Below are 24,422 nucleotides of genomic sequence, written 5' to 3' on the forward strand. Positions count from 1 at the left end.
TGTGAGAACTTCTCCGTGAGCAGGAAGATCACCTTCCTTCTTACCTCTCTGAGAACTTCCCCTAATTATATTATCTTTGGAAGAATTTCAGCCAAGTGAAATTCAGGTGAGTACAAAGACAGTAAGGTACTTTCTCATGATCCTATAATCTACATAGTCTCTATAATTTTTCACCCATCAATAAAAATCAAATGGAAAAATAATAAAGTGCTTGTAAACTATTTTTACAAAAAAAAGAAGGCCATACAGAAGACTGTCAATCTAGGCAACACTGTTTTTATTCAGCTATAAGATATGATGTGCAAATATGAATTTTTCTTAGACATGTTTATTACCTATCTACCTATGTTGTGAAGAAAATTTAGATTTGATTTAGTTATTTAGTTATTTAGTTTGATTTAGATTTGATTTTAGTTATTTAGTTGATTTTAGTTACATTAAGAGTGTAGCAATCTCATTTTTTTAGTGTCTTGCATGTTTTGTCAGAATAATCAATTATAGATTCCATATTTTGTAAGATATAATTTGAAGTTAGGTATTTTTTCAGGTATCTAGTTATAAAATCCACATGAAATACAATTTTTCACTACAAATAATTTATCCAGGTTGTACTAGGAATGACCTGAGGCAAATGGAGATCAACAGAATACAAACACTAGAAGGTCAAGATTAAGAGAGTTCAGAAATAATGCAGGTGTGCAAAATTCCTAGGATTTGGCTCTTCCTTTTAATTTACACAAAAGCCTTTAGAAATGTCACCTTTTTGGATGAGCTCCCTCCTGCAACCAATGCACAAGATGGGAAGGGATGGTTAAAATTATTTTGGTACATTTGCACTGAATGACACATATGAGAATCTTAAATACAAACTGAAATTGTACTTAATTTTTAAGAACTGGGAAAAAAAAAGGTCTCAGAAGAGTCAAGGAGATACAATCAGTGTTATGATGATGATCTATTGCCCATTTCTGCTATTTCTATGCCATGCCTGCATTTTTAAAAGAGCAAATCTACTTAAAACTTTTACTGGGTATTCTCCCAATGCATTCAGTCTTGTGTGGGTAAAGAGACAAAACAAATTGTTTGTATTATTGCTCCTGAAGTATTTGGGGCAAAAAAAATTTGGGGAGGAGAAGACTGCTAGTAAGCCTACATGTCAGTGGCATTGCATCTTAATGGAATTGCTGCCAGCTGGAAGAAATTTAAACTAAATTAAAATTCCTTTAAGGTGTGTTGGGCTGAAAACTGTCAGCTGTGAGCTCTTTAACTATTTTCTTCATGTGTGCATTTGGGAACCTGTTGGGGAAAGATGCCTTATCAGGTGTTTTCCTGGAGTCGAGAGGTAAGAAATTTTATGTGCCTTGCTGTCTGAAATGTTTGTAGCTTTTTGGGTTGATTTTAAGTAATGAGTTGTTCTTTTACTACTAAGATGCATTCTGCAGGTGGTTTTTTTCAGCCTTGCAACAACAAAGATGCAAAAGCTGTTCAAAAGTCACAGATGGCATTGGGAGGCAGAGTCATCTTGGTTACAATACTGGATCCAGTGCTGCAATTTAAAAGTGCTGTAAATGACCCAAAACATAACAAAACTTATGCTTTGAAGCACAATTATCTTGGAAGGCTATAGGTTGTTATCAGGGAAGAAATGGTGTGCTACTTCATAGCAGCCTACATACCTGAGAGCAGATCACTGTAAACACAGATCCCCACCTCTTCCCACTATGAGTGATCTCAGAGGTGTCCTCAAACTCTTTTTCTAAAGTTTTCAAGATAAATTATTGTCCTGCTATGTAGATGTTGGCCCCCAGTTGGTCAGCATGTTCTGTGACTTCAGGGTGAATTTGGTCACTGGTGTGCATACATCTGCAACAGCTTTTGCACTGCTTTGAACTTGCTGAGAAATCCATGTGTGACCTTTCCACTAAGGTATGGATCCATTCTGAGTCATCTCCAGTGCATATAAAGTATTTTTTTATTGCAGAGCTGTCCCTGTTTCTTATAACTGTTTTTACAACAGTATCAACAGCAGATTGAGCAAAAAAGAAATAAAATTATAAGTCATGAACTTTTTTCTTGAATATGTCGAGTGTGAAATTTAGAATGCTAACTAGAATATTTAGGAAGCTGTGGCTTTTTATCAGTGGTAGAATTTCAGCTTTACCTGCCATCTTAATAGTAGGATACGTTGTTACCATAAGTATATTTTTTTCTGGTAATACTAGAAATGAGAAATGAATAACTAAGGATCCATTGTTGAATAATGAATAAACTAAAGGCTCGATTAGCACCTTTCAGCTTTAAGATAATTTTAGTGCCACAGCTATTTGAGTCAAGAAGAGATGTCACTGAGAGTAAAAAGAACAAAAGAGCAACCATTTGAAATGCTGATGTTAAACCTGCACTGTGTGGTTATAGTCATACATTTGTCTGGCTTGTGAAACTCTCACTTAGGCTGCTAAGGTGAGCTCATGCAGAAAAAGCCACAAAATTTGGTTTTATTCCTCTTAAGAGAAGCAGTAGATCATGTAGGTCCCATCATAAATCAGCCTATGGGCTTTTAGTATTTGATTCAAGACCCTGCTTCAAACAAAATGAATAAAACAATAAAGGTCACAAAATGGTGAGCTAATTAATAGTCACCTTAAATAAAAGGAGACAAGGCTACTTGAGGTGTGACACAAAAGGGAAACTTTTCTGACCTCAACATAGGAGAAATGGTACAGCAGAAGAGATGGATTATTTACAGACAGAATTTAAGGTCTAAAGAACCAGTAAAAATGCAGAACTAGCCAGGTTTTAGTAAGAATCAGTCACAAATTTTAGTAAAAATATAGAAATTGGGTTGCATAGCTTGGGAGTTTGCAGGATTACAGGGAGAAAAAATAGAAATGCTGGAAATGTCCTTACATACCACACAAACATGAATAGGAGTCATAATTACCTTCCTCCCCCTCTGTCTCCACACGCACACATAAACACACACAAGTACAAGCAGTGTTACTCAAACACCAAAACAATAATCAGGATGTGCTACAAAATTTGGAGCTACAACTGCTGATACTAGTGGTAGTACAGTTACCAATGCACAGATGAAAAATAACAGAAGACCAAGGAAAAATGTGAATGGAGTTTGGTTTATCTCTAAAAAATAAATCCATCTATTATTTATATAATTCAGGCTTGGGGAAAAAATTGAGGCTGAAAAAAAACCCTATCTTTGCCCAGCCAAATCTAAGTCACGTCACTCTTAAATTGTTGTATGTAGCCAGGTTAAAAACCCCTCCAACCTTCCTCTAAAGATGGACTTACATTTATGAACTCATTTTGTTAAATATTCATTTGTAAAATAATTAACATTAATGACCATAAAATATCTATTGGTTTGGTTTTTTTTTGCTATAGACAAAAATCTACTCTTAGAAGGATACAGAAGCAGTCCACAATGCTGACAAAACCTGTATAGTCCTATGAAGAGGTGAAATCATCCATCTGAGTTTTGTCAAATTATGACTCAAAATCTTTGTGATCAAATCTGGCTTCTGTTCTTAAAAGATTGACTAGACCTGTGACCAAACACACACACAGTGAATACCAAGAGAAGCCAGGCTACCATATGCACACATAGAGAAGAAATTACTCTTAAAATGCAATGATTCTGATTGTGCTTCAGTACCTACGAGTGAGACAGTAATGATGAGATCACAGGGAGCTGAAAGTTAAGACTATTCCATTTCATATCTATTCTTACAGAAGTTTTCAGCTGTAGATATTCATATACAAGAAGAGTATGAATCACTCACTAAATACTAAGTTTTCATCAGTAAAAATATTCACATTGCTGGCAGTTTTCCTGCTTGCAGTGTTTTTAAATACATTATGTTTACTTGCATCCTTTCAAAACAGGACACAGGCTTGTTTCAAAACCCACTGAAGCCAACTAAAAGACTTCCCTCAAGTGAATCACAGCCATAGCACTTTGCAGGGTTTGTGTGTTTTTAATCTTATTTTTCCTTTAGTCAATTACAGTGGCATTTATTCTGAATATTCACACCCCAAGGTGTCACTTAGAGCCTGCACAACCATTTCACCACAACTGTTTAAGTGGAGTTCCTCCAGCTCCTATTGCAATCTCATTTAGTGCCAAATAGAAATATTCTTGATCTCAGTAAAAAAAAAAAGATTTAATACACTGAAAAAAACTATCATTATTTTAAGAACCTTACCCTCTCAAGAAGATAAGCATTGAAAAACACATTGGTTTTGCAAGAGCTGCCTGCACTGTTGGTCTACCTGCACACTCTGGATAAATTAGGCTTTCAGTGTCTTCAGATAATTAAAACTGCACCTTCTCTCTTTTTATCTGCTTATTAAAAGACATTTGTGAAGCCTGATAAAAGGAAATCAACCACTCCAGTGCTCTCTAATGTTGTATGTGTGTTTAACACCACAAGCTAGCAGAGCTTCTCATAATCCCTAGTTAGGAGCCTTCACAAAGTGACTGGGATTCCTCTGGCTGGTGGTGGTGGGTGTGCAACTGCAGCAACAGCAGCTGGGGTGTGCAGAAGGTGTGATCATCCCTCTGAAGAGAGGGAATTGGAAAGCAGAGACTGAAGAGAAATCCTAGTAGCTGCCAAACCTTGAAAAGGATGGTAGGTTCTTTATGTTAGCAGCAATCTGTGGTTTTGAATTTTTAGTGTGGCTGGTTTGGGTTTTTTTTCCTTTTTTTTTTTTTAGAGGGGAGGTGTTGTTGGAGGGAAATTGCAGCTAAAGAAGTTGATGCATTTGGTTACCAAGGTCTTTTTGCTTTATTGTGAGTGAGCCTCCTCCCCTCCAATACATATAGGTCTGTACACAACCTCAGTGGAGAGGTTATTATTCAGTAAAGGGAGTACTAAATGATGCATTTGCTGTGTGCAATGTAGTGCTGAATGCAGTTATCTAAGCCAGCTGCTACTGGTCTAATATACATAGATGGAAAAATATCATAAACAAGGTATTAGCTTAAATTTTGAAACCAGGAGCTAATTAGGCATTGTACAATGATGTACTTAAATGCTTCTGGTTGTAGAGCTATGTTTTGTGAAGTAGAAGTACATCTGGTTTTTGGATTGGGCCCAAAGCAACGTTATATCAAAACAAGAACATGGACAACTTCCTTCATATTTAGCTTATAAGAAAGATCCATTGAATTAGAGAGTAACTACAATCCCAGCTCAGCTGTCTGAGATGTACCTGCTGGATCTGTTGCATACAGCAGGACTGTAACACTGCCAAAGCTTCTGAATTTGAAAAGAGAAGCAGAATGAGACCTGGCGTAGGCTGGAGCTGCAATCTGTACTTAGTAGCACACAAGTGCTCTCCCATGAGTCACACTCAGAGAACACTGTGGATTCTGTGTAGCCTTTTGGGATTTTTCTTTTTTTTTTTTTCCTGGGCTGTGGCCTGATACTTCTTCCACTCCTCATCAACCCTTCTGTGGATCTAATGATGTTTAATTTCAGCCGTTAAAATGGAACCAGTGAAATCCACAGTTCTGATGTAGGCATCTTCTGAAGTAGTTCATATGATTCATTTTATATGTGGCCCAAGGCTGGAAATTGCTCTCTACATGACGTACCAAATTGATCCCTGATAATAGCCCTGCCTCTTATGCTGATATTCACACTCTTTCTTCCTTTTTTTCTCTTGTTGTATTAGGAACAGCATATTAATCCACATCTATGACTTTCTGTTATGCTGACAGCTTCAGCAGGTTTGTCTGGTTTTCCTAAACTAGACCATCCTGAGAATTATTTGCCTTATTTGTTTCACAGTCCTGCTTTCCTCTCCTTCTCTTTTCCATTTTGAACAGTTCTTTGATGCTTTTCCTGCATCATGTCACTCTTTCCTCTCATGGTTTCTTTAAGCCACTCTCTCTGAACTCCCTCACTCTGAACTACTCTCTCCTTACACAGATCTATATTCCTTTTCTGACTTTATCTCATGTTGACAACTTGCTGCTCCTGCATGCTCATTCAACCTACATCTGTTTTTCTGTTTTTCCATTCACCAAGATTCTTTTGATTTGTTCTCTGTGAAATATTACTCATTCTCTGTTGCTTGGTTCCCAGCATTAACTATCACATTGCTAGTCCACTCCTCCCATGCTCTTGCTCAGCCTTTCTGTGAAGTCAGCATTCATCACTTCTACTGGAACTCTCAGCCTGGATTCATTCTCAACAATGTCTTTTCTCTAACAAAACCATTCTGGTGGAAATCTGATGACCCGGGTGATTTTTTATATTATAGATTTATTATCTGCTTTATTCTTCTTCTTCTTTTAGTGTAATTACATTCCAACATGTGCAGACCTGTCTTTACAACTTCTGAGTCAATCCTTTCCCACTGGCCTTTTTTCTTTTCTATATAATTTATTCTGATTCCTGCCAATATGATATAGTAAGATGTGCCCATCTGCTTTTCTCAGCTTATCTTTCCTTCCTCTATGGCTATTCCTTCCCTCTTCTTTTCTTAGATACAGAAGTTTTTGGTTGCTTTGTTTATATATCCTTTCAGTTCACGTTAGAAAACTTACCCAGCTTCTGACTTAACTCTCTCATTCTTTGCCTTAATTTATGTCTCTCTGCTTCTTTCCCTTAAAAGACAGAAGCAGAACTACTGTGATTTATTTGTGTATAGAGTCTCAAAGAGGCTTTCTTACCCATCATCTTATCCATCACCTATTGCTTGCATGGTTCCCATTTACTGGACCATCTTCTTCCTGCTCCTTGTTTGGCCTCAAGCTTCAATCTTGGAATCTTCAGTGTCTGCTTTTCCTTATCACATTAACCAAACTTCTTGTTTTCAAGACAGTTTTATCTGTACCCAGGCTGTCAGGTTCTTACTACAGAGATTCTGATTTTGACCTCTGATTAGCTCGTATCTATCACTGGAACACTTCAAAGAAACAGAGTTTTGCTCTCTTATGTGACCTTTTATGCACAGGAATAGAAAATACCTTTTACAAGACTACATTTGTATCCTGTTCCAAATCCCTCCACAACTTTCTTTTGCTATGATAACTACCAAACGTGTACTTCCATGAAGTAATATGTGCAATAAGGTTGAATGAGTGACAGGAAATTTGAGTCATGAGCTTTTCCTTAATGTAAAAGTCATCTCCTTAAGCTCTGTAAGACCCATGAAACAGTAACTCTGTGATAGGTGTTAGCTCCTGAATCATGCACATAAGAATTATGGCAACACTGATGACAAAAGCTAAACAGCAATTCTAATAAAGACATAATCTACACTACTGTCATCACCTAAACACTTACAAAACACTGAGTGGCTACTGCATTTTGTATGTTGCTTTATTACAGATTTTTAAATGAGTGTGATGCTTGTATGTCCCCAAAGCAGATGCTCTGTGTGGTGTTTCTCCTCTTGCCCTTGTCAAGCAGCCAGGCTTTTCTGCACACCCACTGCTAGAGCCACTGGAATATTCCTGGAATATTGCATTCTTCAAGGAAATTTATTTAGATTTCTGATGGAGATACTTTCCATGTAGTTACTTTCCAGAGGCTTTAAGCAATGGAAAATAGCAACATAATATTGTCATCCAACTGCCACAAAAAGTTCTAGTACCAACTAGGAGGTTGTATTAAGAAAAAAACTAATCCAATCTTTGTATTCCTCCGTCATCTTTTTCCCTCCTCTTCTTTCAAATTTTTAATGATTGCCTAAAGAGAATATTAATAATGTTGTGGCCACTGTTTTTAAACAACTTTATTCTGTAACAAATGCACTTTAAATCGCCATATATTAAACAGTAAACTAACTTCTCTGACATCATTTCAACCTTGCATTTATACTGCATGCAGGTTTGGGACTCTTTCTCACTGCTTTTCTGGATTAAAAAATCTGAACCAATTTCTCCATTCCTTATTAGCCTCAGGTCCTCTTATGAAAAAAAAAAAAAAAAAAAAGAAAAAAAAAAGTGATGCTTGCTTAGTAGAACACTTGATTTCCTTGGGTATTGCCTGATATATCATACTCCCTCATGCCTTTTTCTCTTTTGTTAATAGTGTAAGAAGTGATTGAAAGTTAAACTCTGTAAAAATAAGGTGGTTTTTTTTTTTTTTTTAAAGTACTGGAATCCTCTGTGGATGTGTATAATGATTAGAAGGTGATTACATTAGGTTAGCTTACATTTCTCAGTCTTAGATGTGTGCTCTGCTACTTCTTCCTGGATTTGCTTGTATTTTCTTTCACATGGATGAGTGCTCAGACAGGTGGTCTGCTTCCTCTACGTTCAGATAAGTAAAGGAGTTATCATACCCAATAAGCTCAGAAAATGTAGCTTGGGTAAGGTTTTGTTTTCTTCCTCTCATAGTGTAGGTTCAATAATACTAAACAGAATAACAGTCCTGAATTAACCAAGATTGCTGGCAACTATAACAAAAACTACTGTGGAAAGTTTACTGCAACCTTTTGAACTTCCCTTTACTTAAATGAGGTATTACTGAAGAAGTATGAATCACCTAGCTGCTAGGATGGAAATATTGTAAAGAGCTGGGTAAGATTAGGCTCCTAAAGCTCTGTGTGTGGGGGGTGGTGGTGGTGAAGCCAAATTATTAAACTACTGGTACCACTTGCATTTGAGGGAGATCATGCATGTGCCTACAATGCCAGCTGAGATTGCTAGCAGGATGTTGTGTGCACTGTGTAAAGTAGGAATGAGATCACCCCATCCTCCTGGGGTCTCTGTGTAAGTGGATCTTACCCTGTGATGTGGGGAAACCAAAAATACCTGTTGATAAATCCAGTACCCCATTTAAAAGATTTGATTACAGATCACTACTTTGGATTGCTGAAATATCCTTTGGTAATTTCTGCTGTGATGCTTAGGAAAGAGTGAAGTAAAATACATGAGTCTGCAAGTAGTTGTAGTTCAATGTCTTTTCTACAAAAGCCAGAGGTTCAGCATCTGGCTGTGATAATTCTGTCCCTCTCCTGGTAGTGCAAAATTATTTTATTCAATGTGTATTTCAATGCTTTGTCACATCTACAATGAAATACCAGTAAACTCATGCAGGAAAAACTTCCAAAGGCTTCTAGGGGAACTTTGAAAATGGAATTTGTCTTACTAAAATCTAATAGAAGTTATATTCCTTTAGTAGGCTCAGAAGTTTTTCTCAAGCCTACCTCTAAGGGTATCTCAGTGGCACACACTTAATTTGTAAAAAGTTCTCACTGAAGACCCTCTAGACACAAGCAAACAGGCAGTGAGAGAGGTGCCCAAGTGGGCTGAGACCTGTGTACCATGAGGAAGCATCTGTGATTTTGCTACCCACTGTGCTCTGAGCTTGGTGGGAGCAGCAAGGCCTTCCTAGAAAAGAGGCAAGTTATCACCAATCAGCTAATAGTAATGTGTTTTCCCTCTGTGAGAGGTAAATGCTTCCTGCTGTTGCTGTCTGCTGAGCTCCAACTAGTGGTTTAACCCCTGATCTGGGAAAGAATAATTGCTCTAACAGCCACTGAAAAGCTTTGAGCCCTGGGAAGGTGTTTCCTGTGCTTTTTTATCAAACATTTGCCTTGTAGTAGTCACTGTTCACTTTTACTGCATCTCAGGTTTTTCTGTATTGAAAATGGAAGAGAGGAGGTTTAATGATTGCTATAGAAAAGAAATTAATGAATTTTGTTGTAGTTCATCCCTTCATCGATTAAGCAGGATGCAGGTACTATGTGTAACAGTACTGCTCTCCAAGGGAGAGATCTGTCACTGTATTCTGCACAGATCAGTAATTCTCCCTTTTAAAAAAAAAAAAAAAAAGAAGCAAAGTTAATTACCACCTTTTGGTTCCTAATTTAGTTATTTAAATGTTCAGAGCAAACAGAAAAGATGAAAGAAAACTAAGGAGGACATCTGTCTGAGAACAGTGTACTGTTTTAAATAGAGAGACTGGGAAAAGTAGTTGTCTCTTTCATTTTTTACTTTAGGAAAACCAGCCAGAACAGGACTGTGCAGAAAAAGCAGTGCCATAAGCTCTTGCTGAGGGAGAAATTGGGGCACAGCTCAGCACTGTTTGTTTTCATGTAGGTTTAGATAATAAAACACAGAAGGCTGAAAGGGAGATTTGATTTACCATTGTTCAGAAACCACATTTTCTTAGGTTGGCAAGCCTCAGCTGTCCCTGAGTTTTTGCTAGGATTTTTGTTTTTCTTGACATATTTTTTCCACCTGTATTTTCTGTTTGAGGCAATAAAAGGTTTAGAGTCTAGAACAGAAGAGAGTGAGTCGTTTGCAGCAAGGAAGCAGAAACTCAGTTCATTCATTTCTTTTCTCATTGTTTGGCAGGTGGAAGGCACAGATTTACAAAGCTGAACTGGATCAGCTGAAGAAGTGGGGGAAGAGAAACAAAACAAGTACAGCACCATTGAAAAGAGCTTCAGCTTTATCTAGCAGCATCACCACAGCAACCAGAAAACGCAATTAAAAGACAAGGGCTACAGAAGAGAAGGTGAAAGTGCAGCTCCTTAGCTTTGGACAGAAGGCAGCAAAATAATTATGCAGAACAGGAAAGACTATTTGATGGATCTGGCCAAAGTGTGGCAGAGGGAAGCGTCCCTTCATTAACAGGAATGTGCCAATGTTTATACACTGGAAAGGGGAGTGCCATGAGATCTACTGAAGAGACTATTTCCGTGGTTGCATATCTACATGTGTTTGCACCCGTGCTGGGACTGAATTAGGTGGTACAGGCATCTTGGATCATCAGGTATTGGATAGTGACTTTTTTTATTATTCAAGGCGTACCTGGCACGAGAACTGAAAGACACCACTGATCTTTTCCAGAGTCACAAAAAGAGCGCGACAGTCTCCAGCCTTTCCCTTCTGTACCTGCCTGCTATACCATGGGATGTCGGCAAAGCTCTGAGGAGAAAGAGGCAGCGCGGCGGTCCCGAAGGATTGACCGCCACCTGCGCTCTGAAAGTCAGCGACAACGAAGAGAGATCAAGCTCCTTCTCCTGGGTACCAGCAATTCTGGGAAGAGCACTATTGTAAAGCAGATGAAAATCATTCATAGCGGTGGCTTTAACTTAGAGGCTTGCAAGGAATACAAACCTCTGATTATCTACAACGCAATTGACTCCCTCACCCGGATCATCCGGGCTCTAGCCACCCTTAAGATAGAATTTCACAATCCTGACAGAGCCTATGATGCTGTGCAGCTTTTTGCTCTGACAGGCCCAGCTGAGAGCAAAGGCGAGATCACTCCTGAGCTGCTGGGAGTCATGAAACGGCTCTGGGTAGACCCCGGTGTGCAGGAGTGTTTTTGCCGCTCCAATGAGTACCACCTAGAGGATAATGCTGCCTACTATTTAAATGACCTAGAAAGGATTGCAGCACTGGACTACATCCCCACAGTGGAAGATATTCTGCGTTCTCGGGACATGACCACAGGGATTGTAGAAAATAAATTCACCTTCAAAGAGCTGACTTTCAAAATGGTGGATGTGGGTGGACAGAGATCTGAACGCAAAAAATGGATCCACTGTTTCGAGGGGGTTACAGCAATAATTTTCTGTGTGGAGCTGAGTGGGTATGACTTGAAGCTGTATGAAGATAATCAAACAGTAAGTGCACCTTCTACTTGCTCTCTTCCCTTCTCTTCCTTTCCCTCACCACATTGTTTGGCCTTCATTTTTACCCCACTTCCCTTCACTCTCGAGGCAGCAATCCCTGTGTTCCCAGTACTGAATGTGATTCCTTTCTCCCACCTCCAATCTGTGAAGCTGCAGCTCCATAGCTGCAATCCAGCTATGATTACTCTATTTGGATAGTTTTCTGCTCTGGAGGGAATGATTTATTTAATGATACTTTTGGGAAATACTGTCATTCGTCACATGACAGCAGATTTTTTTTTTTTTTTGTGCCTTTCTGCTTGATGTTTACCTGGTTAAGTGTTACTCCAAACATGATTTTAAAAGGCAGACAGCAGTGACATCCTGGAGTAGAGGGAATGTTCATTTGGACACCATGTTTTCCAAGTCCTGGAAAAGTCCCCAAATTTTTTTGAAGCTAAAAATAGCAGTAAGTTAACTGTTTTCTCCCTAATTTTTTGAGGATTGTCCACAGGAATTTGGAATTAAATTAATTTTAAAAAAAACAAAAAAAACCCAAACAAGAATATTTTTCACTAGTATGGAATTATTAAATTTAAGATTTTCTTTGACTGTTTTTGATTATATGGCTGATTTGTCTTGTTCAATGAATAAATACTCTTGTTTAATTCCCTTTAATCTTCTGGTTTTAACAGTATGCAAATCTAGTAACTACAGAAAAGTACATTAACACGCATGTGCAACTATGTGTTTACTATCACATTTAAGTTCCTGAATTAACCTTTACAGGGTTTAATTTGAACTCATTTTTTGTCAGCCTTGTAAAACATCATGCTTAAGAGATGGGAATTTGTGGGTAGGAACACAATGATTTTATCTTCTGGCAGTTCGTAAACATAGTGTATTTATGTTTGATGAAAACAGCTTTCAGGAAGAATTAAAATCTCTAATGTAAACCCAGAAAGTTAACCTTAAAATGCTCCTATTTCTCTTGTACTCCCTTACAAAGCTTCAGTTGTTACTTATTTAGAAAGCTTGTTCACCAGTATTGGCTTCTGGTATAGCCAGAACACCAGAATCATTGTTCTTTTACAGCAGAAGCAGTAGGCAAGGGTCAGAGGCAACTCTACAAGTATGGAATTTTGTCTTAAATACTTTTTGCAAAGATACAGTATTTTCAATAATCCTTGTTGGCACTGTTTGCATTGGCCCTTTTTCATTGGTATAGATTATCACATATAATATTCTCATCCTCTGTAGTCATTTTACAGCTTATCCACTGCACTTACTCTGCTGATTCACCATTTGCAGTCCCACACATGCACTTAGGTTTTATTATCTCAACACTCTTGTCTTGGCATTGGTGCCTTCCTAGTGTGACAGATTTCTGTCTGATTTTTGTTTAGTACCCTCCACTTGAATCGCAAGAAGCATTGTCCCTAATTCTTTCTATTTGTTTTCAGAAGCATTAGGAAAGTGAATCTTATTTATATCCAGCCCCTGACTAGGAGTTAGTTGCTTTCTTTAGACCTTTCCTGCTTGTTCTTCAGATTTAAAAACTGAAAAGAAGGAGCCCAAACGGTGCAGAAAACATAATATAATAGCAAAAAAAGCTTTATGCATGCTGATATTGATTCCTTTATCTAAAATCAAGCTAAGTAATAATTTGGGTTATTTAAGAGTGACATTGTAGCCCACTTTTATTGTGGTTTTTAGCAACCTGGAGGGTTGTTTATACTTTTTTGCAGTCTGCTGTTCTTTGGTACTACTGCATAAAGAGGGTACACAACAAGGAAAGTCAGACTTCTATCATCCCTCGGCTTCCATGTGTATGTAACCACTGTCAAAGTATTTGCCTATCTATAAAATTAAATTCTGCAGACATTTTTATTACAGGTTGAGAAATTAGAACACAGATTAAATATGCAAGAAGAGTCATCTTCCTGACAGTTCTACTTACGTGGCAAAAAGGACAGGGACACCAATAGCATTTCAGGAGGAACCAGACTGCATCATCAGAAAGAACAGGTTACCTGTGGCCCATCTTCCTTTATCTATAAACATATCCATAATTTTCCTGTGTAGAGCACAATGTGTTCCAGGCATGCTGAAGATAGAGTATTAAACAGCTGCAATAGCTGAACTATGAGCATTACCAACACTGGTACATCACTTGAACTGCAACTCTGAGACTGCCACTTGTGAAAAAAGCCCTACAAATAATAGTGTTGCTGAGTCTAAAATGCTTCCTGGAGTAGTATCTCCAGTGAAGAGAATTATTAAATAAAACCAGTCCACTGCCAAGCAGAACTTACTGCTTGACAGAGCGTGTAAGGATTTGGCTGATTCATAAACTGTGAACGCTGAGTAAACGATCGATGTAAGTCTGGTAACTTCTGTACTTTCTGTTGACAGAACTGACTGAATGCTGTGCATGAGCACTGCCTTTAGTGAAGGTGAATTAAAATAATGATTGGCAAATATGGTAAAAATTGAGGGGAAAATGAGCTAGCCCTGAATATAGCTTATTTCTGAAGTGTGTTCAGGGTGAGAGTGTAGTAGTGACACCAGTGTAGAGAAGGGAGAATAAAAATATGTTCAAAATGCCAGATGCCTGGAAAATGTTTCCTTTGTATGTAATTTTAAGAGAGGAAAGAAAAAAAAGTTAAGATTTTATGGTGCTTGGAAGCAAATGAGAGAAGGGAAAACCTATTTTTTTCTTGGGCTTTTGTCTTTCTCCTGCTATACTTTAGTCTGAGTAACATCACTTGCAGATACAAAATCACCTGAGTTAAAAATTTGTAGATCTGTCATAACCAGTATTTTGACATATCTGTTCAAAATATGAGATATTCAGCTGCTCAGCAAAGGGCAAGACAGTGAAAACTCTAATTCTTCACTTATTTTTCCTCCACCATGTGTGTTATCCTCTTTTATCTGTCTGTAACAATACTTTCCCTGCTTATCTTATCTGCAAATGTGATCTGTGTCTGTTTTCATTTCCACAATGTCTTACACTTTTTTTTCTGCCTAACTTAATAAATATAGCTTTATCTTTCCATGCACATAGCTAGCATGACTCAACTAGGTAACAGCTGCCTCTTCTTTTGACAGAGTTGCAAAATTGGTTTTGGAATGCTATTTATTTATTATAAGATTATTATTCCTGACCAGGACTCTGAGGGTGCCCCTGGTTGTATAGCCCTGTGCTCATTTCTTCTTTATTATGTCAAATGAATTACTTGGTTTAGTTTTCAGGGTACTTAGCATCTGATTGACACATCTTGTATTTTATTACATATTAAGATGATATCTCCGGACTTCAATAGTGTTAAATTATTGAGTGATCTTTTTTTTTGGTCTTCTTTCATGTTGCACCCTGCACTTAGGAGGAGTTGCCTGTAAATACCAAGTGTCTCATCTTTACTTAAATTTCTCCCTACATTATTCTGTGCTAGTGAATGCTAATAATCTCTGTTAGCCCTCCCCCCTCTCAGTTTGAAAAGAAATCTTGCAGTTTCTTTGTAAATCTCCCTACTTGTCTGCCTGTATGCACTCAGTTTTGTGTTTAATGTACCTGTTGTACATTCTGATGAGCAGATTTCATTTTCCTTCCATAGTGCAAAGTTGCAACCAGGTTCTAGACCATTAGAAAGATTCTTTAAAGATGAATGTGTGACTGAGAATTCCTGGGCTCAGTAGTTACAACACATTCACATAGTGCAGGAAAGACCAAGCAAAGGTAGCACATGCCTGCTTTCTTCTAAAAATGGCACTAGTTCAGTAATTTTATAAATATGAATGTTCAAGTAAAACTATTTGCATAATGGTCATAATGGAACCTCTCAATTATCTAATAATAATAATTTTCCTAGAAAGACCTCTCTCATACACTAATTGTATGAATTTTGAACAGAAATCCTGTTTCTGCCAATAAATGTTTTATCAAGTAATTTTTTTTCCTTAAACCACATACTTAATGAGCCTATTTTCTTTTCTTTTTTCTTTTTAAATATTTCTTTTTCTATCATAACTTTTTTGATTATGTGGTATTTCTATGTAGGATTTTCAAGAGTAGGTGGTTGGGTTCTAGGAAGAGAAATCATATGCAAGTAAAAATAATTTTATGTTTGTATTACACTGTTGCCATTCCAGCAGATTTTTAAACTAATACTGAGAGTGCTTAGGTAACTGCAATCTTTCTGGAAGTGTGACAAGGCCTTTATGGGAAGTTTAATTTCTTTAAAGATTCTGTTTCAGTACATTTCAGTATCACATTGACTCACTGGCATACAGTGGAGTGATTCTGGAGTTTTAACAGCTCTGAAAATACCAACTTGATGTTCTATAGTTGTCAAAAAAGCAAACAATGTTACAAAAGGCCTAAGGAAACACCAGAAAATCGTATAAAATACGAAGCATGTCTGTTTTCAGAAGGCTATGTAGATCCTTCTTCTTCCATTTTGAAGAAAATATGTTAGAACTAGAGCAAAGCATGACAAAGTACTGAATATTTTCTATAAAAATAACAAATAGGTGGGAAAATTTTTCCCAAGGATAAAAAAAATTGTCCTAGGCAGGGCAATATGATGGTCTCATAAAGTGATAACTGGAATACAGAAATCATTTAGTCTCTTTTAAGAACTCAGGATATTGAATGACTCCATTAGCTAAATTGTTCAGAACAAGGTAAAGGCAGTACAGCTCCACACAATATCCAGTGGAATTTTGGAGCTTGCAGATTATGTTATGGTGCCAAAACTCTGCACGAGCTCAGAAGGAATAGAAAAATGTATAGTAGAAAAATAAATATTAAGAGCTATTAAGTGTCATGATAGTGCATTTGACTTGGAAGTTCCGAGTTCAAATTTGAGAAGCTGGAGTAAAATACTAGGGAAATACTTGTGTTTCCCCAGATCTTAATTTTCTACCCCTCCACAGATTATCTATACGTATGTGCATGTTCCATGGATTTATTTGTTTATTTCTAATTGTGTGCTGATAAGATTGACTACTTAGATGTCCTTGTTAGGATAGACTCATTCTTTTTAAGCTATTAATAGGCTTAGTTAAATTTTGAACCTGTCAACCAATGACAGTGCCCCCTGATTATACTTCAAAATTAGCAGACAATTAGTAACTCCTCTACTTCCATTAATTCAGTACTCTAACTCCTGTCACTTATTTTTTTGATATTTAATCCTGATACTTTCCTCATTATTAAAGTAACTGGAACAACTTGCTTTCAAAATACACAATTTAGTAATTCTCTGTGTACTTTTCCTCATTATTTACTCATTATCATACTTTAGTTTACAAACAGGAATCAACCCCCAACTATTTCATATCAGTAGATATAAATAATTGATAATAATAGTAACAGAAGTAGCATTTTTAGAAGCAAGAACCCTTCAGTCCATCAGTGTGTGGGGGAGAAAGGCTATGACTAAACTAATTTTACAGGATAACATGATGGTTATGTCATACATGTGCTACATTTACTTCAGGACAGCCTGGTCTTGAACATTTTTCAATTTTTTTTTTTTAAGAACCCCTCCAGTTTAACAACCTTATGTTCTTGTCTTATGTTTCCCTGGCAACGTGGCATGGTACAGTGTCATATCAGTCAACAATGAGCTGTGTTTCAGCTGTGTCCTGCCAAAGCCAGCAGTGTTTCTAGCAATTTGAGCCTTCTCACTCCAACTGTGACGTAGTAATGAGAGTTTCTTTCCATTAATATTCACCCAAATCAGTTGGGCTTCCGTTGGTGTAGATGTACATGCAGTAGCACCCTAAAAATACTGGCTCAGGATGTCATTGGACTTGTGGAAGTAAACTAATTTTTACAATGCCTGGTAGGATCAGGTGTAATCCAATAGTATGAATTGCCCTGGCAGTGACACAGAAAGGGATGTTTCTAATAGCAGCTTGCATTGTGCCTTTGCTGTTCTTGATAGATCAAATGAAAGCAGTAATTAGAAACAAACAAAAACCCAACAACCCATACATGGAGAAAGAAAAACAACGAAAATAATGGGAAAAGTGAAAGGTTAATAAAGGAGGTTAAAGATGTGTTAAAAAGAAAAGAAAATCAAAGGCTGACAAAACTAAATGCAGTGTGGCTGTGCCTGAGATGTCCTGGAGGCAGTGTTCTGCAGAGCATCTGCCTGCCATTGCTGTCCAGACATCCAGACTGAGACAGCATTTAAAAAGGTTTCAAAAGGTTAATTTGTTTTGTTTCACTAAAAAGATTTCGAAGTCTAACTTATATCCTGCTTAGGATGTAAGTACCTGAAGGAGAAAAAAATGCTCATATTTAAAGAAATACGTAATGTGAGACACAAAATAAAAACAGCTGGGGAGAAGCTAGGTCAGATAGATATATCTTTGAAATAGCTTCTTTTAAAAAAAATGAGGAAGGAGGCTGAGCAAGTTGAAGCGGCTTTTCTGAAAGCCAGGGTTTAGGCAGACAGGTATCAGCTACAGATGACTAGGCTCAAAATAGGGAAAACCCACTAGATGGAAATTGCCACTGTTGTGATAAACAGAAGTTAGACCAAAAGATCCAATTATCATGATACTCTGTTTAATACGTGTTTATACAGGGATAAAAATTCAAAATATAGCCTTGTTAATTTATAAATTAACACATTTTTGCAAATTCCTTCCATTTTAAAATCTCCCATTCTGACAAAGTGATTATGTGTGGGGTTGGCTTTTTTTTTTTTTTTTCCTTTGAAGCAGCATAGGATATGGAAAGCAGAATTACAGGCATTTGGAGAAATTTCATGTTGAATGCATATATTAAATTATATAAACGTGCTGAGATTATCTATAAGCTCCCTGCTTAGGAAGAAAGGGAGGTCTCACTCCTGATTTTTCTTCAGCTCTTCTGTCAACGACTGCTACCTCTGCTGCATGCTTCTACCTCATTACTTGTGCCAGCTCTACTGTTCTTGGGGCCCTTACTAACAAATGTAACTACAAACCTATTATAAAATAACCCAATATTTCAGTGTGGTTGACTTTCTGCTGGAATCCCAAGTATGTAACTCGCAGAGGAGTCCAATGAGTTTCAGATCAGTGTAAGGCCAAAGTAGGATCCCATGTTCAGCAGAGGGAAAGCAAAAGGTAGATGAGTCAGACTTCCCCATTCTGATAAATTAATTACTAGAACAGATGAACTCCTCCTATATAACTAAATCTTACTGTAAGAGAAAACTGCTTCACAGAAAACTACACTGAAACAAGCCCATCCTTTCACAATTTTACAATGTATTATTCTATGCAGAGAAGTCTTCACTTTTGGTAACCCTGCATATTATTTCCTCAATCTCCTCTTTTTCACTTCTATATTCTTTTCAGAATCCTTTTCCATTACACAATTCCATTACAGATTATAGCTTTCTGTCTTGAGAAATAGTTTTCTTGTATTCAACAGCCTTCTACAATTTCTGTACAGTTCATGAGGCAAAGCTCATATAAATCTATAAGTTAGAGAAATCATGTCAGATACTACAAACATTTTCTAAAACATTATTTCTAAAGCCATGCCTGACACAAACCACTTAATTTTTTATTTAAAGAAACCGGGGGGAGGTGCCAGTGGTGATGATTTAACCAGCCCCCTCTCCCCCAAACTGAACAACACAAAAACCTGAAAAAGTTTTATCTTTAAATTTTTATTTCAATTCTTACACCAAATTGGAATTTCAATGCATATGGCTAATTTTAATTGCCATTTTTCTTCTACTTTTTACTTTTCTTTTGACAGACTTTTCTTTGTTACTCTTTTTCAGAGTAACAGAGCTCCTTTCAAATTATTTAATGCTTCTAAAGGGCACTTTAAAAAGCATTTGCCTGTGTAGATATTTAGAACAGGCTTAATATAGCCTATCAGCTTGTTTGTTCACTGACTAAGTGAAATAGGATGAGGCTTTCAGTTAGAATGGTGTGAACTGGCAATCTCTTCTGCTGCCCATCTAGTCATAAGAAACAATGTAAAATAATGCTAGAAAAGAATGCTCTGGGAGATTTTCCTCCTCAAGATCCTGTGACAGTCTTGGTTGTTTTCTAGACAAAATAATGCTCATAGCAAAAAGGAATTAAATATAGTTTTCTAAAGCAGATTAGAAAAAGACAACAGCAACTCACTGTAAAAACCTCACTAGGGAGTTCTACACAATATTTTTGCTAGAAAATTCACCTTCTAGATTTCCTGCACTAGTAATCCTGCATTTATCCAGCATAGTGCTTCAAGAGATATTTCACATGCATCTTACAATTCTCAGTTCATTGCCACGTGTTCAACAAGTAGACTGTGTGAACAGAAACACTGCCATGTTTAAATTATGGTGTCACATCTGTACCATAAAAAATGAAAATCATTACTGTGCCAAAAAGTATTTAAGAATGTATTAAAGATAAAGACATTTCAGGATAAATGAGGCATCATACAGCTAAAAAATGAAGAAAAAATTGATTTACCAGTCAAACTGGGAAAAGCCAATCTTTCTCATTGATGTGATGATTTTAATGACTGCAGTACACTGAATTAATACCTAATCTGTAGCATCATCACTACATGACATTTTTTTCATTGACATAGACCTATAATAGTTCCTTCCAAAAGTGCATCCATTATGCAGCAGTGACCTCAGGGAACAACTTTTCCTTTTTGAATCTATATCTTGTATCTGTACTTGGTGCAAGTGAGAGTGGGAATACAGGCTGTTTCTTCCCCAGTTATTATTTTCAGAAGCATGAAGAAATCCTGCTGGTTGTGTGGGTGGAAGGTGAGATTTTTTTTTTTTTCTCTGCTGACTATGTATGCAATACAGTTATCACCACACTGTACAAACACAGCAGAGACCTGATTTTAATCTTACGTTCATTTTACTATGTACCAATGTGTTTCATGCCTTGCTTAGAAGCAGCCTGACCAGAGCCTTGGAAACAAGTCTAATTGGGAATTCCAAGCCTTCTTTCTTTTTTTCCTCCAAAATGAGCTATTTCTTTGTTGGATCAGTCCCACTGATCGCATTTACAGTGTGACCTCACAAACAGATGTGATGGCTTAAGGGAGGGACATTCCACTGCACTGCAGGAGTAGGGTAATTCCTTTTCCAGTTTCACTGGCAAGGTCAGCTTATCAGGGAGCTATAATCTAATACTATGACATTTTAATTTGTCACTGGCTAGCAGCTAGCCTCAGATGAAACATACATCCACAGCTTTTTTCCAGTACCCTTTCAATATAAGATTAATTATTATCATACTATGAAAACAAGGATTTGATCAAAGTCATGTGTCCTTGCTATGGAGCAGCTCTGTAGTTAGAAGACAAGTGCATAGAGAAGCTGATTGACATGGATCTGTATTCCACATCTTATGGTGATAGCTTTAGTTCCAAAGATATAAAATGAAGTTCAATGTCACGAAAAAAAAAAACCAAACTTAAAAACTGAAGAAAATGCAGAGTAAGCCTAACAAAACTTAATTAGGTATCAAATTTAAACACTAGTTTATGCATGAGACATGAAAATATGGGAGGTATATTTGTTTCTGGTGATGTTTCACTGTAGATAGTATGCTGCAAGCATTTCTAAGAGAGGAAAGGGTGTGGTAAGGTTTAATACCAACACCAAATGTAGTATAAGAGGAAAAATAATTCTTTGGTCTTTTTCCAGCTGAAAAATTCAATTCCATAAAAATATTAGGCTCTTGAATTATATTTTCACCTTCAGCCTGTTATCTTGTTTAAACAGCTCTTGCTGTTTTAATCTGCAATTGAGACTGGAGGTATTACTACCCTGAATGCAGCTACACCTTCTGTCTGCTAGTAGAGGGAGGAGTGAGAAATTCTAGGCCACTGAATGTTCAGGTTTTCAGACTAGTAGGTCACCAAATAAACTGTGTATTTCAGTAACTATTATGCACTAGCACTCCTCAATATTAATGCAAATGATAGGACATCTATTAAAAACCAAAACCAAACAACAAGCAACCCCCCAACAAATACACACCATAATAGAAGAGGACTAGAACACAGACATTATTGTAATTTCTTCTTCTTACTATCTGCTAAATTGGCTAATCCATGGGATTCAATGTCCAGAGTGGGTCTACTGCACTCAGACATTAAATTCCACAACACATCCAGTGATCCAGGCTGAGACATGAGTTATGCCCCACAGTGGTCCATTATGGTTGTAAATAAGTCATTCAATAAATTCTTCTTAAGATGACAGTTAAACAGAAGTTAGGTAGAGGTGCCCTGAATTAAAAAGAGTAATGCAGCTTTTCTAAAATCTTACCATTGTTATTCTGCTCAAGCAAAAATTTAAAATGAAAAGGCCACAGTAAGTCAAAGAAATATTACCTTGTTCTGAAAAAGAAAAGCCATTCTATACTCAGATCATTCAATTCGTTCTCCAAATCATGAATATTTAAAGCAGAAAAATGCATTGGCAAAAAGTCTTGACGTGAATAGGTGAATAGAGCACTCAAGGAAATCTATATTTTGAGTAGTACCCTTCTTACCTTAAAACCAACCAACAAAAGCCCAAACCCACTCAAACATCGGGTTTTTTAAAATTGTTTTCTTTATGAAGGAGATAGATTTTACTTTGGGTTGAGAGGTTTTAATGTACTGGCTGTTGACAGCAACCGCAGAATTTCTCTTTCAAGCATAATACTGGGTTTTATTTGAGAAGAGGCTTTGGTTAAAATATGTGATGTTAGTATAAAGTGCCTCTGTAGCAAGTTCAAATCGTCTTCTGTTCCCTTGAGAAAGATTTCAGTTTCTAATGGTAATATCTTAGCAGCATATTATTTTGCATTGTTCTGGGAAGTCTTGCACTGGAGATGGAAATACTTGCTTTCTCTGCAAGTCAGGCTTATAGTACTTATTCGTCCTCCTTTCCCTGTGCAGAATACATTTTGGGCCTATTCTCCCCAGAATACATCCACTTATATATATGATCATTTACACATAAGATTAGTTTTTAACTGCTTGCTTAGCAATACAGCATCTGCCATATAAACCATCTCCTTATCTCTCTTTATGAATATCTTAATGCCAAGACTATGAGCCCACTTCTCTGCTATTTCCATGGAAACCTGAAGATGAACTTAAAATGAATGCAGTGGAAAAGAGAAGTTAGAGGAAAAGGCATCTATGAGTTGTCACTGTGCTTAGGTGAAGTTCAGGACTCACTGGACCAAAACTATTCTCTGTTGTAATTGCATACCAAATGCAATTCTGACCTAATGTACAAAGACCAAGTTGAAAATAGAGAAGCAGTACACAAAATTCAGAAGATAAGTTTCTCCATTTTAATGTATTGAATAGAAAACTATACTAAGTTTTTTTTTAAGAAATCCAAGAAATGGACAAGTTAGTGATAAGAAACCATGCAAATAAATGAAGTCCCTTCAAGCTTGCAAAAGTTATTAACTTTGTTACTATATCCCTCTTTCCTCTGGTATAACTCATTCTTAGAAAGTCTCTTTCTTGATTGAACCCAGGATCTATCACCAGCCAGACAGCAGTTATTTTACAGAAACAACACTAAAAGTTGATTTGTTGGAAAAGGCACCAGGCAGGGTGCTAGGACGTTGTTATTGGAACTGAGTAAGCCTTAAAAAAAAGTTAAAAGCCTTATAAAAAATAAATAAATCTATGACTTGTAATTGTGCAATAATGGAATAGATCAGATGCTCAGACAACTTCCCTTTTTTCTCCCCTATTCCTCCATTTTTTTGGTCACACAAACTGCCATAACTCTACTAGCACTTCCTATGATGTGACCATAATTCCTCTTACCCCACAATCCAAGCAGCAGGGATTTTTTTTTTTTTTTAAATAAGCTAACAGCACTGCTTTTATTGCCTCTTGAGAGCAGAAGAGACCCATGAGACACCTCCCTATGAACAGGCCCTCAACATGTATAACTCAATTGGTCTTGGTACATATGCTGAAAAATTAGGTTCTAGAAAATTGGGTTGGGTGTCTGGAATTGCTGTGTTCCTTCTCACTATGATTGCTCATGGTACACATTGTATAGCTCCCTATGTACAAGTTGCTGTTAACAGCACCTCTTGATCTGACAACATGCTGTGGAGACAAATGTAGCCAATGAAATACCAGATACAATAATTATAAGCTTGATAATAAACTGGTAATTCTGCGTTTTGAGTAGCTCATAAGTAGTAAATTTATAGTAAAGCATGAGTCTGTAAGTTGAGTTGTGACAATAATGGAAAATGCTGACTAGAGCAGGACATTATCTGTCTTGCAAAATGAATGAGACAGGGTTCAGTGAAGAAAAAACTGTTCACGTAGCAGGAGGTTTACATGAGTAACACTGTACAGGCAACTATGATTTCAGCATTTGACTCTTGAGCATTTAAGTTTAGGACAGAATATGGGAACAGATCAAGCATATACTTGTAAATTTTTTTTTATAATGCAAATATAAAATATATATAATAATATAATGCTAATTTTAATATAATATAATATAATGCTAATGTTAATATAATGCTAATAATATAATATAATGCAATTTTTTTTTTTATCCAAAGAGCTTTCATAGGCACTGGATTTTGCAATCTGTCCCCCTGCCATTATTCTGTTACAATATGGGAACAGATCAAGCATATACTTGTAAAATTTTTTTTATAATGCAAATATAAAATATATATAATAATATAATGCTAATTTTAATATAATATAATATAATGCTAATGTTAATATAATGCTAATAATATAATATAATGCAAATTTTTTTTTATCCAAAGAGCTTTCATAG

At 36.7% G+C, this 24,422-nt stretch overlaps 2 protein-coding genes across 4 annotated transcripts in view; one reads left to right on the top strand and one right to left on the bottom strand.

Moving 5' to 3' along the window:
• RSPH14 (radial spoke head 14 homolog) overlaps positions 1-24,422 on the bottom strand; it is a 62,054-nt gene that overhangs the window by 19,961 nt on the left and 17,671 nt on the right. The gene's annotated exons all lie outside the window — the stretch shown is intronic.
• GNAZ (G protein subunit alpha z) overlaps positions 1-24,422 on the top strand; it is a 42,069-nt gene that overhangs the window by 7,042 nt on the left and 10,605 nt on the right. For both annotated transcript variants that reach the window (XM_071763238.1, XM_071763239.1), the window contains one exon: positions 10,340-11,619. In XM_071763238.1, coding sequence (XP_071619339.1) covers positions 10,897-11,619 — 723 coding nt within the window. In that variant the 5' untranslated portion in view covers positions 10,340-10,896. The remainder of the gene's footprint in view (positions 1-10,339; positions 11,620-24,422) is intronic.

Source organism: Heliangelus exortis, chromosome 19 (genome assembly GCF_036169615.1).
Source record: "Heliangelus exortis chromosome 19, bHelExo1.hap1, whole genome shotgun sequence".
NCBI classification, from domain to species: Eukaryota; Metazoa; Chordata; class Aves; order Apodiformes; family Trochilidae; genus Heliangelus; species Heliangelus exortis.